Source organism: Gymnogyps californianus, chromosome 2, assembly GCF_018139145.2.
Source record: "Gymnogyps californianus isolate 813 chromosome 2, ASM1813914v2, whole genome shotgun sequence".
Classification (NCBI taxonomy): Eukaryota; Metazoa; Chordata; class Aves; order Accipitriformes; family Cathartidae; genus Gymnogyps; species Gymnogyps californianus.
In genome coordinates this window covers 143,924,741-143,938,129 of record NC_059472.1, presented here as the reverse complement: position 1 = coordinate 143,938,129, position 13,389 = coordinate 143,924,741, and the positions used below count along the sequence as shown (strand labels likewise).

At 41.9% G+C, this 13,389-nt stretch overlaps 1 protein-coding gene across 1 annotated transcript in view; it reads left to right on the top strand.

The window, feature by feature from the left end:
- ADAM22 (ADAM metallopeptidase domain 22) overlaps positions 1-13,389 on the top strand; it is a 135,211-nt gene that overhangs the window by 61,686 nt on the left and 60,136 nt on the right. The window contains exon 4 of the mRNA XM_050890839.1: positions 731-797. Coding sequence (XP_050746796.1) covers positions 731-797 — 67 coding nt within the window. The remainder of the gene's footprint in view (positions 1-730; positions 798-13,389) is intronic.

Sequence of the window (13,389 nt, the reverse complement as noted above, 5' to 3'; positions counted from 1 at the left end):
TTGAGGCTGAGTTTGCTGTTGCCCAGAGCATTTTCCACTGACGTTGCTAAAGCTGCTGGGCTCCCGTGTAGAGCGAGTGTGAGGGACGGGCCTTGATGGAGGCCTGCCCTGGGGCCTGAGGACAGCGTGGCACCTGCCACCTGCCTTAGTGCCTACACCGGGTGGAACTGGCCGTGAGCCTACGGTGTGGTGCAGCTCCTGCGGCTGATGGCTTTGCCTACCCATTTAGCATGATCCTGAGCTCACCATATTGGTATTACAAGGTCATTTCATTATTGTGCTGTTGTGTCCTTAGGAGTCTGCTGGAGGCAGCTGCCATTTTCCCTCAGATATAGTCTGCTGCAGGAGTGCCTCCAACTGGTTTCTCATCTTTCTGCCCCCCCCCCCCCCCTTTTTTTAAAGTTCACCTAACTTCCTTACTGTTCTCTTTTAGCAGCAAATAGAAAACTCTCTTGAATTAAAATCATTATCAGTGGCTGGTTTTGAACCTTCTATGAAGAAACCCCCCTCAGTTTTCCTTGTTCTGCCTTCTGGTATTAAAAATCAATATATCCCATGCACTGTGTAACTCCATTGGAGGTGGTTGTTTCAGTGATTTTTATGAACATTTTAGGAAAAGTATCCTGCAGGTTTTGCCCTTTTCAAATGTAAATGTTTAATCAGTGCTTGCTGAGAGGGAGTGCAAGAACACATGCACGAGGCTTATGGTTCTTTTTTCTTCTTCTTCCAGTGACCTGCTGTCTTCTGAATATCTTGAGAGGCATATCGAGCAAGGTGGGAAGACAGTGGAAGTTAAAGTAAGAATTTCCTTTTTATGCTTTGCTTTTTTAATTTGCTTTGCTATTGATGTTAATGCAAACTCACCTATTTTCTTGAGAGATACCTGATTTTTCAGGTGATTTTTTTTACTCTTTTGAGGCAAGCATGTTTCATGTCTTCTAACTTTTCAGCTTTTTAAATATGACAAATAAACTTTATTGGCAAATTTAGTACATTAATGTTTATATCAAAATGGTATCCATGAAAAATGTATACATGGTAGTTCTTTTTACTAGTAAATATAATTTACTTTTGATGCCTATTCAAGAAAATCTTTCTGGTTTGGTAGCTAGCATTTCCTCATTGTACTAAACCCCAAGTTTGTTGTTTTTAATGAGCTTCTTTGTAAGTTTGAGAATAGCAAGATTTATTGTTTAATATTTCCAAATATCTAGTCACTGTCTCAAATTGTGGGTTTCTTTCTCTGGATGTTTGTTGGCATGATGGCTACAAGATCTGTTTCTTGCAGTTGTCTTCTGTGAAATGTCCCACTGCCTTTGCAGGAGTTTTTTTGTTTTTGCATACAACATGGGAGAATTTCCTTGAGGACCTCCTTTTTATTAGGACAAGATAGTGTATAAGCCTGGTATAAAATTACTGTAGATTGCATAAAATTTGCATGAATGTAATATGTGCTGTGCATAATGGAAGCTCTTTAAATTTGCCTATCAGTCAGGTCAAATTTTGTTCAAAGTTTACATTTAATTTAAAAAGACCCCGAAAGTATTTTACTAAATCCGAGATCACCTAAATATTCTGAAACAAATTATTTAACCTCTGCAATGTGAAAGCAGAAGTGGAAATGGACAAAGCAATCCTTTAGCCACTGAGTAGCTGAAGATGCATGTTTCCTTTGGTTTATCCTCTCTAGCAATTGCAAGCTTGAAATCTGCTTTCTTTTTACTCTCTGATAATAGTCTGCATACATTAGCAGACTGAGGCAAACACATACGTGTTCCATTAAATTGTAAAGACTAATTTCTCAGTCAGCCGTGCTCTGCAGTTAAGTCTTGACTCAGATTCAGAATATGAGTCAAAGCAGAAATAAAGATAATAGCTGATATTAATAAGAACAAAACAATCCACTTATCTGCATCAAGGTATATATGCAAGTTAGGTAAGTTAATCTATCCGAGTCCCATCACTGAATTAGGACAAATTTGTGTCTGATGAGTAAGCCTTAATCAAGCAAGGAAATGTTTGAAATCAGTGTCTTTTGTCATGTAAGTACTGTTTAATTGCATGCGGAAGATACGGGAGGACCGGGCCTTTCAGAGGAAGGGTCATAAAATGTTTTCTGGGCAAAACATCTCCCAGTCTCCCAGGTCCCAGAGATTATTTCCCCTTCAGTTAGCTGCCACGCAGGGTTGTGGCATACCTTCAGGGATGGCTATCACTGCCTCGCTTAGTACTGTCAAACCTGCTTTAAGTAGAGAACCAGCATTGTTGCGTTGACCTTGGTGCTCGAGATGGACTGAACTGGGAGTGAAAGGGTCGCTGGGTTGCACCTTGCTGTGCAAAGGAGGGGTATTGCTGCCCAGGTTCCCTATTGCTGCGTGTTTCCCTCTCTGCACTTCATTGTACGTGCAAGGGTGGCAAGGGTGGCCGGGGCTGCTGGGGCTGCGGGGAGGGTCTTCTGCCCTGCTCCTCACTCACTGCTCCAGGAGTTTGGCAGGCAGCAGTCCTACAGAAGCATGCCAGGAAGGGGGACGTATATTTTTTTGCTCGTTTGGTTGCAACTGAGCGTCTAGGATCGGAGGAGAGGGAAGCAGCTGCTGTGACAAAATGTTCGGAAGAGCCCGTTGGCCACAGTCATGGGCACATTTTCAGAAAAGTTCAGATATCAAAAGATTTTTGGAAGAGTGAAGGCTGCTGAGTACATTTTGATGCCAGACACTGAGTGAGGCTAATTTCAGCACCCAGTAGCTGTTTAAAAATAAATATGGCTCCCTCTGACCCGCCAGTATTTTTCAGAACACCTGTAAGTGCTCTGGAGAGCCCTGTTCATCCGTTGAACAATTTCTGTAAAGCCCAGCAGTATCTATTTTGCATTTGAGAAACTGAACTCTGGTTTTACATCAAATGTTTTGAAACCTTACTGCAAATACAAGAATTTTTCGTGATGGTGATTTAGTACCTTCAATTTCTGTAGAAACTGTTTACTGTAACTGGTAGAACCACCTTTAAAATGGTACTTACAATATGCACCAGGTAAAACATAATTGTTATACTAGATTTTAGGGATTGTGCGGATTACTTAGATACTCATTTAAAAATAGCTAGCAAAAGGGTGCAAAATGAATACATCACAAAATATGCACTCTGCTATGCAGCGTATTCTTAAGCAGGAGAAGTATTTCAGAAAGGAGCCAGGTTTCTATCAGTTGCTTCGACGAGCTGCTCTTTACCCACCTCTGTGCGATTTGTCTTTGGCTGTAGGCAGAAACAGAGGCGGTCTGGCAACATCTCTCTTGCTGCTTTGGTAGAGAAATGGTGACAGAAAGAAAAAGTCTGTCTGCCATCCACTGCCAGATGCAGGCTTTGAGCAAGCCTGTTTATACAGCAAAAGGGCCTCCTCTGTTCTTGGCCTCCTTAGTGATGTAAGGAGAGGTGTATTTTAAAATACATATGTATTTCCCCCTTGCATTTCTCAGTGCAGGAATACTGCACAAACATGCTAATCGTCACTGCTGCTGTTGTGCCATCAGCAATATGGGAGAAGACAGGAGCTTTGAATCGCTGTGAGAAGGCAGCTGTACATACGTACACTCAGCAGTTTGGGAATGTTGCAGGTATGAATGTGTCCAGGAAGCAGATGCCTGCCTGGGCTCATACGTGATGTGAAGTTGATAACTATTTTTGCCGCTCCTCCCCCTCTCCATCCCCCCCCAGTAAAACTTCCTGTGCTGTAAAATACATATGGATCTTCTGCCATTACTTAGGATGCTTCAGAGAGGAGAGGAGGGCAGGGAAAGGGAGAAACATTCAGATCTTTAAAAATGCCACTTTGAAGGACCAAAGGGATTTTTATAGGGAGGAGAGTCCTCAGTTTAACACACCTTTTTATTATAAGAGAAATTTGAATTACATTTGATTGCTGCATAATTCATTAATACACTGGACCATTGTGAAGGTGGAACATGTTATACATGTTTTTGCAGGGTGCCAGCATTTAGCAGCTGCAGAAGAGGGTCTTCCCTGTGAGATGTTCTTGTTGATTTCGCACAGTTAGGCAGCACCTAAGACATTCTTATTAAACCAGCAGTAATGTGCAGTGCTTAAGAAAAACAAAGGGAGGTAGATCTTTGAGTTGTTTCAGTGTTTCCCTCCCCCACCCTCCTTTACTTTAGATCATGTCTCTAACTGCTAGGAAAGCAGCGGTATTGGCCTAAATTCCCTCTGGTAGCAAAGAGAATAATCAATTAATAAGAAAGAGAAAAACCCTTCATGCATTGCCTTTTCCTGATTGTGTCAGTCCAGAGCATCCTATGCTCACAGCACATAAATACTCAACTTGTGTGTACTTTATGTTGCTGCAGTATATCTGTGTCCTTTTATCTCTCTCTCTCTCTCTCTCTCTCTCTCTTTTTTGGGTTATCATTCTGTCACTGATGCTGTCAGTGAGATGAAAGGCAAAAAACAGCTATAGTGCTGAGTAATTCACACTGCTGGATTTTTCTCCCTCAGAAGGAACAACTGATATCTATTCAGTGACATTTTCTCGTGTAAAATGTTTCAGTTTTCCTCTTTGGAGAGTGTAGAAATAAATGTTTCTGCCTGTATTCCTCCAAAACATTGGACAATTCTATGAGTTCTTAGAAAATTGGTTTCTGAAAAAAATTAAGCAATGAAAATAATTCAGATCCCAGTCAGAGAACTTGCACAGGCAACGTTGTGGTAGATAAATGCCATGGATTTTTGATGGCATGTTTAAATATAACTAGAAGGTACTATATTTCATAGGCAATCCTAAAATTCTGAAGCGTGGCAGTGTAAACACAATATGTGTATTATGGGCACAAAATTACAGCAAGAGTGCTTACAGCATAAAAGAATGCTGCTTTTTGCTTCTACTTCACAGCACGCTCATAATCACGATAGTGTTGAACAACATAAATGGAGTAGTATTAAATGCTAGGTACTGTTTTTCTCCATTGTAGTGTCGATGGAGAAGCTTTGGCCAAACTTGCCCTGTGGCTTAAGATTGCCTTGTGGCTTTGTGTCCCAAGCTGTGCTGAGCCATATTGCTGGCCCCTGCAGTGCTCAGCCGCTGCCTGCGCAGCAGCGAGCGCGGGCAGGGCAGTGCCTGCTGCCTTCCTTCAAACCGCCCGCGGCTGTCCTCTCAAGCTGGGGTGCCCCAGCGTGGCCTCGTGCTCTGCGATGGCTCTAGCGGGGGTGCCGTCATTGCAGTTTGGGGAGTGAGGGTTGTGGGGCAAATGCATTTTAATGCTGCACAGCAAAGCAGAGCCCTTAGTTTGCAAAAATAGTCATTATTTCCTTGTGTTATGTGCGTTGTTTGGCTAGTAGTGTGCGCAAAATGCCTGTTACTGTACCTTACAGCTATTTTAATGCCTGTGCACAAGAGGGGAAAATTATTGTTCTTCGTTGCCTTGCTGTGATTAAAGTCTCGGCTTCTGTGTGCCATGACGTGTATTTGAAGGGCTCTTTAAATGCCCTTTTTTAGGAAAATAATATAGAAGGGAGAAAAATATTAAAATCTTGAAAGGCCAGAGAGGGCTGGGGACCCTTAACATGATGGGTATTGCTTTTTCTGTTAAACCCCTCCTTCAAATCTGGTCTGCTCAAGGAGTTGTTAAGGTACAGTCCCTTGACTGAGGGCAGCATCTGTGTATGTCACGTCTTAGTGCCTGTGTTTGATGAGACCTTATCCTAAGTAGCATTCCAACATTTCGCTGTATCGCCACAGGTACGAACCGATCATAAGGCTACAATAATTTGTGGTGCAGCCAGAATAAACACCAAGCCAGTGAGCAGGTCATTTTTATCATTCACTGGTATGTTTCCAGTCTTACAGCAAGGTGCTTACACCAGCATCTTCCAGTTTTAAGGGGATCCACTGTCTGAGCTTCGTAGAAGAATCTCTTAATTTTTCTTCAGCTTTTGATAACTCACTGTTTTGTAACCAAAGAGGAAGGCGTTTCAACTTGCCAGAAAAGCCTGTATGCTAAACAGGCTCTCCTGTGAGGGTTACATTTTCTTCCTGAAAACCGGAGCGCCAGTTCGGCTGGCAGGAGGGGATGGGAGGGGAGCGCAGGGAGGCTCTGTCCTGGGAGGCTGGAGCCTGGGGCTGGTGGGGAGCTGTGTGTGCATGTACCCGGAGCTTGCACAACCTGGTGATGAGCCTCTGGGAGAGAAAAGAAACTGAAAAGGAACAAATCGTAAATAATGCAGGAATTATTTATGCCTACTTCTGGCAGGGCTTTTTTGGCTGTGTCCGGAGACTAGAGAAGCTGTTAGTACCAGAAAAATCACTCTCTTGCTTGTTTGAGAGAAGATTTTGAATAAGGGTTCCCGTAATGTCGTCAGAGCTCCTCTCCCCTACTCCCTCAACAAAGCTCTGCTTGCCTCATGGCAAATTATTAATAAATCTAGGCCATAATCTACTTTTTAGTGATAGCAATAAACTAGTCGAAGAAGAGCTGACAGGGAGTCTGTGAGTCTGACACAGTTTAGCAGGGGATTCCTGCAAGGTTGATCTTCAGACTGCTCTCATCAAATATTTTCATTAATGACTTAGGTAAAAAAAAGGTGTGTGTATATTAATGAAATATGCTAGCAGTACAAAACTGGGAAGGATCAGATGGAGAACTGGCTATCTGTGACCAATGGAGTAAATAAAAATGGAATGAAATCAGATAGAAGAAACTTCTTTCACTTAGGGACTAATTATAGGCGTTTTTGCTGTATGATGGCAGTTCATAAATGGAAACTTTCACAAGAAGAAGATCAGAGTGTAGTAGAGGAGCAGGGAATGACTATATGGTTCATACCTTACAGGATGGTGCCATCGCAAAGGGAACTGTGGTCCCAGAGTATACTGATCAAATTACTTCCTGTAGATTTTGGCTAGAATTAATGTTACTGTATGTGCCCTGATGAAGAGTTGACAAAATTTTTAAATTTCTGTGTGTTTTCAGTTACTCTGGACATCTTTTTTTTTCAGCGGTGTCGTGCTGCCATACTGAGTACATAGGCATTGAGAAATATCTCGCTTTCCTGTTTTAGCATTGTGTGAATTATGAAGGCAATTCCTTTGGGGTTTAGTAAAATGTAGTATCCTCTGTGGGGTACCAGGGCAAGATAATCAGCCATCGTATATAATGCAGTTGCCTGACCTAATGGTTCTGCAGGCTGGCACTTTTAATGTACATTTGCATTAACATTTTTTTGTATCTGTTTATCTCCCTGCTATTACTAGCTTACTTTCTACATACATCCTGCTACTGAGAAGGAGGAAATTAAAAGTGGCAGCTTTCAGTATTAGGAGTCCTTCCCAGGCCATGTTTTTGAATATACTACACTAGAATGACTCTCAGATCGTGACTCATGTAGGATCTTGCAGGTTTAATTATCTTGTCATCCTTTTCTTACTGACATAAAAAAAGAAATCCAATGTTTTTAGCTAGTCCTGGAGGGGAAAAAAATTGTCAGAAAGTGGAAGCCATCCAAAGCTTAAAACGTACATCCCATTGCGGATGTGGGCTCCAGTGATGCTTGGTTCTGCTGAAGTGAGAAGTCTGGTGACTTTGTGACCATCAGGTGTCACCTGTTGAGTACTCTCTGTTGCAGTTTTCACATGCCCCAGAGGGAAGGCAGCATCTCAGTGCTTGAATTTGCAGAAAAGTCCTGCCAGACTTTGTGCACCTCATGAGTTATTTTCCATGAGCTACAGCATACAGCAGACATAGGCAGAGAGTGGCATCAACCAAGTGTTCTGTAAACTCAGACTGTGCAAGGACTGAGTATAACTAAGAGAAATTAACTGCTATAACATTAAAGAACATTAAATCACTTTGTTGATGCTCTTATTAAAAAATAAAAGTATCTTTTTGGGTTTAACTTAATCCCTTTGAGGGGGAATTAAGCTAAGCAAACTGAAGCTGCTGTACTTCCGAAAGAGTGCTTCCATGCAAGACTTCAGTGTGCTTTAGCTTGACATCTTTACTTACTTGATCTTGACTTCTGTAAATAGCTTTGCCTAGACACATCTGTTGTTCCCTATGGATACTGAACTGGCACTGTATTATATACAGTAGGTTAATGTTTCAAGACACAGTCTCAAGCTCTGTGAATTCTCACTTAAAGAGAAGTTTCTGTCATTCAGAAATAATGAGCCAATAAGGAAATCTAATTAGTATTTTTCTGCATTTTACTCAGAACTTTATCTTCTTTTGACTGATTGGTATCCATGTAGGTGCGTGCCAACATCTCATCATCTGTGTTGTGTTTATAGTAATCTTGTACATCATGTGCTTATAAGTTGGCTTCAGACTTGGGGTAGGCTGATGAACTGATGTGACAGATTAGTATGTGTAGATTATACAGAATTCATATAGTCCCTTAAAATGTTTGCTCCCTTTTCCCTACGTACAAGCATGCAGGCATGGGGCAAAATGACTGTCATTAAAACGACTTGTATGCCATGACTCAGAGACACTAGGCACTGCTACAAGAGCTGACTTAAAGACAACAGAGTAGGCAGGAAGAGGTAACCAACCCTGTTCTTCTCTGCCTCATCTTTATCCGGCAGCTGATTATTAAAATAATTTTCTCTAAAACACCAGGGTAAGGCAAGGCAAGGCAAGAGGCTGTTTCCCAAGCAGATGCCAAGGCAGCTCCCAGACCAGATGGCATTGTGCTGGCATGAGCTCTCTGTGCACACCCTGCAGCTACGTTCGCGGAGCATCTTCTCTCGTAGCTACTGGGCAGTAAACACAAGCCTCGTTTGGCCTCCGAACTGGGAAGCTGGGCTGATAGCACATGCCATCTGCTGAAAGTGCCTACCATGAGTCACCAATGGCAGTTGGAGCGAGTCGCCTGTGTGCAGGATCCTGTCACGTAGACGTGTGTCTATGTTTTTTAAGAGTGCTGCCAACAGTCTTTAAACATGGGCATTTTGTGGAGGAGCCTTAGAAGCGGTGCTGCTTTATCCTAATTTTGGAAACCATATTTCCGATTTCAGAATCTGAAATAGCGTTATAACCTGATGTCACTACAGCATGCTGGTTCTGAGTTGTATGAGTACATGTGATAGCTGTCCTCCTACAAAGGGAGAGCACTGTTCACATTTTCAAAGCAGTTGGCTTTCAGGAGTCTACAGTACACCGTAGCTAAGTCCAGAGACCTACTCTGCAAAGAGGTGATGCCAGGATCCCTGGAGTTGTTACTAAGCTGTGTAAGGGCTGAGCCCAGGGCTCTGCTGCAGGACAGCACAGCCCCACCAGCCGGGGCCCTGCCTTTGCTCAAGCACATGTCAATTAAAAGAGATTTTCTCTCGATGCAGTTACACAGGTCAAAGTGCCATTTTGACTTTTCTATTTACAAATAGAAACCCATCCGTAACAAGTCGTTTTCTGCCATAGAAGTCAGCGAGAGGGCGTGCATTTTCTTCTCCTGTTGCTCTTTCTCATGCGGTCTTAGTTATCACTGGGTCAAAACTTGTGCAAGTATCAATAATTTGTAAATAGATCTAAGTGATTACTAAGGAAGCAGTTTTAAAACTAGTGACCCTATAATGGGTAGCTCTTTAAAAAGCTAATTGTTATCTGGCACTTCACAGAACGGTGGCGTGGTCGTTAGCTGGCCTTTTGGGAGCTTTCTGCTGCAAGGAGAGAGGGAACTGTGTTACTAGACCAGCAATCCCCTTTCCTTTGGATTAATGAGTGTTAAAATAGGAATACATAGCTGCTGGAAGAAAGAAGTTATTAATTTTAGGGTCAGTGCCTGAGTGTAGCATGAGTTTTAATGGCCAGCACCTCTCCTAATTGCAGAAAATTGCTTACTTGAAGATCTGATGTCAGGTGTTATTTGAAAGCAGATGAATGTACATCCTTAATTTTCCTCCCCTGGGAAGGTCATAGCGTCTCTGAGGTGAATAACAAACACTGTCAGTGTATGGTCAGCAGATGCTTTCTTCACTGAGACTGCAGAGAAGAGTGAACTGCTGCCATCACTGACTGTCATGGCTGTTCTTTTGCTTTACTTATTTCCCCCCTGCATTGTGAATATTGGTTAATATGTTTTTCGTCTCTTTTGTGTTTACTCAGCAGCTGGTGCCTCTCTGGGCAGGGACAAACTATCTTAAAGGATACAAATGGGGACAGATTTTAGTTGCACTGCTAACATCTCTGCCTTCTCATTTTTTAGTGTCTTTGCCACACTACCTACCCAGACAGGCTGCAAGGAAACTCAGACTGACATGGGCAAAAAGGGTTGCATGCTGGTTGGTGAGGAGCTGTAGCAGTTCACAGGGCAAGATACCCTTAATTCAGGACTTTGCTATAATTATCCAATTTAGGCATCAAAATGAAGATTAAGTCATAAACTGACCACTATCATAATGTTTCATTTGTTTTAAATGACCCTGGGGTCATTCTGATTTTTTTTTTTTTTTGGTAGGATGTTATTACATTTTTAGCTCCCCAAATCAATAGACTTCTTATTAAACATCTGTCTATTCTGTATTGCTCTTGGAAGCCACCGGTAAGGCTGAGAGGTTTTCTGAAGGAAGGAGAACTTACTGAATGGAGGAAATGGACAACTGTGTGCCATGGGCATTGACAGAAAATTTGCCTTGCATCGTGCTAACCACAGCATGAACAGTGGCTGGGTGCCTTGTGGAGGCAAAAATGCTGAACTTCTCTCTGCTGTAGTATTAGACTGCCTTTGGATATGACGTGTGTGTGTGTGTGTTGCAGGCCTGTGTCACAGGCATTGTCACTGGGCTGACCTTGTCTCATAGGAGATGATATTTAGCATAATTTTCTCCCAGACTCTATACTGGCCAAGTTCAGTTTTAGAGCAGAAAGGGGTAAATGTGCTGCTCACACTGATGGCTGGCATATGTTAGAAGACCAGTCTTATTTCCTCTTCATCTTAACACTAAACCATTCTCCAGGAGCTGACAAAGGCCAGTGTGGAGGTTTGATTTGCTGAGATGGGCAATTATTGCCTGCTTTTGAGAGAGCAGAGAGGGGCTCTAATAGCTACAGGAAGCCAGAAGCTCTTCACGAAACACCCTTGATGCTCTGGACTGAACTGTTGTTGGTAACGGTGCTCATTTCAGCTCTTGGGGGAAGTCTTAATTTTCATATGGGACCAGAATATTTTTAGGAAAAAATGAAGATTTTTTTCAGCTCTTGTGTCACTGCTACAGATACCAACAGAGAAGAGAGACAACCCCGGTCCTTCAGTGAGTGTTTCCAAGAGCAGAGTAAAAGAAGATAGATGTGATGATTACGTTTAGTCTTTTGGTGGTCTTAGATCTCCCGTATACTGCTATTCTTCCTGTAGTACAGTGTATTTTATTACAGCACCTGCTATAAAGGAGCTTTAGTACATGTGAAGACCAACAGGATTTCAGCCTCAGCACTACAGGGAGGCAACGACAGTAAACTTCTTGTCCAAAATTACATGTGCTCTAAAGAAAACATTGACCTGTAGAGTCCCTTCAGTTGTCCTGACTCTCAGTACAGAACCAGTCCCAGACTTTGTAGCTTTAAGTGCTTCACTCTTCACAGGTTTTGTGAATTGTTGAAAATGAGTCTCCCAAAAGTACAATATACAATTTGCACCCTCCCCACCATGTGGCACATGTTACTGGCATGTTTTATCCACTTGAGACACTGTTAAGGGAGTGCTAAGCAATCACTCTTCCCAGAGCCATCCAGTGCTAGTGCCATGTGGTTTCACTGCATCACCTCTTATTTCCTTGCTGAGATTATAACAATCCTCAGAACTTCATTTAGGAGTATCCTGACAGCAGGATTTCTTACACTGAAGAGTTCTCTTGAGAAAAAACCAACACACCACTAGTGTGTCAAGTACTTGAGAAAAGCTGTTTTCATTTAAACCTCTTAAATTTTATTGTGTTGATAGGAACATAAGTCCATGTGTAAAAAATATCGCCCAGATGTTAGCATATAGAAATAAATGTTTTGTAGTGGTAAGAATCGGTCCCCAAGACTGAGATCAGCGTTGCAGTTCTGTCTCCGCCAGAATTACCGTGAACTTCAGTAGATCAATGAGTTGAATTGATTTGATTAAATAGAATAGAATTTGTGTGTTTGAGTTATGTTTTTCCTAGGCAAGAATTTAAAGCTGTTTTTCTTATATTTTTCTTTTCTAGATCTGTATGCATAAAAATTTGTTCATGGATTTATTATGGAATAAATTAATTTGGAGGTACTATCATGGGGCATTTATTTGATTCTCATTAGGAAGATCAAAACACACTTTTGAGGCACAAACTTGGATTCTTAGTATGAAAAAATGTTCCTCCTGGTTAAAAAGACATGGTTTTGCAAACTAATGGAGCCTGAGATTCTACTTCTGGTACATATTAACTACATTTTCTGAGAACAAACCAATTTGTCTAATTACACCACATTCCTTCCACAGCTAGAACTCTGTACAACTCCCTACTGATGATAGTCTTTTCAGTATTATTCCCATATTCATGTGCTTACTCCACTTATATCTTTTACAGGAATACTGCTGCAAGAGTTCTGTTCAGAGAGTATTTTATTACTCATAAGGTTTTAGCTCATCCGTATAGTTTGATTGTTAGTTCTGTTATTAGCTTACTGGAGTCTCTCTTTTTGTTTACTTTTTATTCATATATTCCGGAAAGACCTGAAAGCTTTAAGCAGTACTGTGATCCTGTAGTGGGGGACATGCTACAGACTGAAAGACAGAAAATCTCAAATGAAGAGAGCTTAAAGTAACTAAGATAGAGGAAATAAGTAGGTGTAAAAAAAAGAGAATAAAATAGAGAAAATGAGCTAAAGTTTCAGGAAAAACAAAGTAAGATGTAGTCTGTCTAAAATCCCATGTAACTTAGGATGTTGGTGGCTAAAATGCATGTGAGTGCAAAGCAGAAACTCAAATTATCTCCTTTTCACTTGTACTCCATCTGAGTCCCAAACGCTTGATGGTCCTGCAAAATGCTGATCCAAGGATGATGGGTCATACATCTTCCACCAGACACTGTAGCCTGGTATGGAAGGTCAGCCCCGGAGCGTCTCATGGACATGAGCCAGATAAACATCAGCACAGCCTGTCGAACATTACCTGCATGGCACCAGTAGCATTTTCCTGCAGACATCTTAGTAGAGAGGTGCCCATGATGGGTAGCATGATGGTCACTCCGCAGGTCAGTTTGGTGAAGGTGTTCTGTATCTGTACCAGATAACGCAGACAAAAAGATGCCAGGGTGGATAGGCAGTGGAGGTTGCTGCTGTCACTGCAGCAAGTGGAAGGAAGAAGTGGTATGTAGAAGAGAGGAAATAACAAGATTGAAAGAAATTGGGGGGGAAAAAAAAGTGTAAC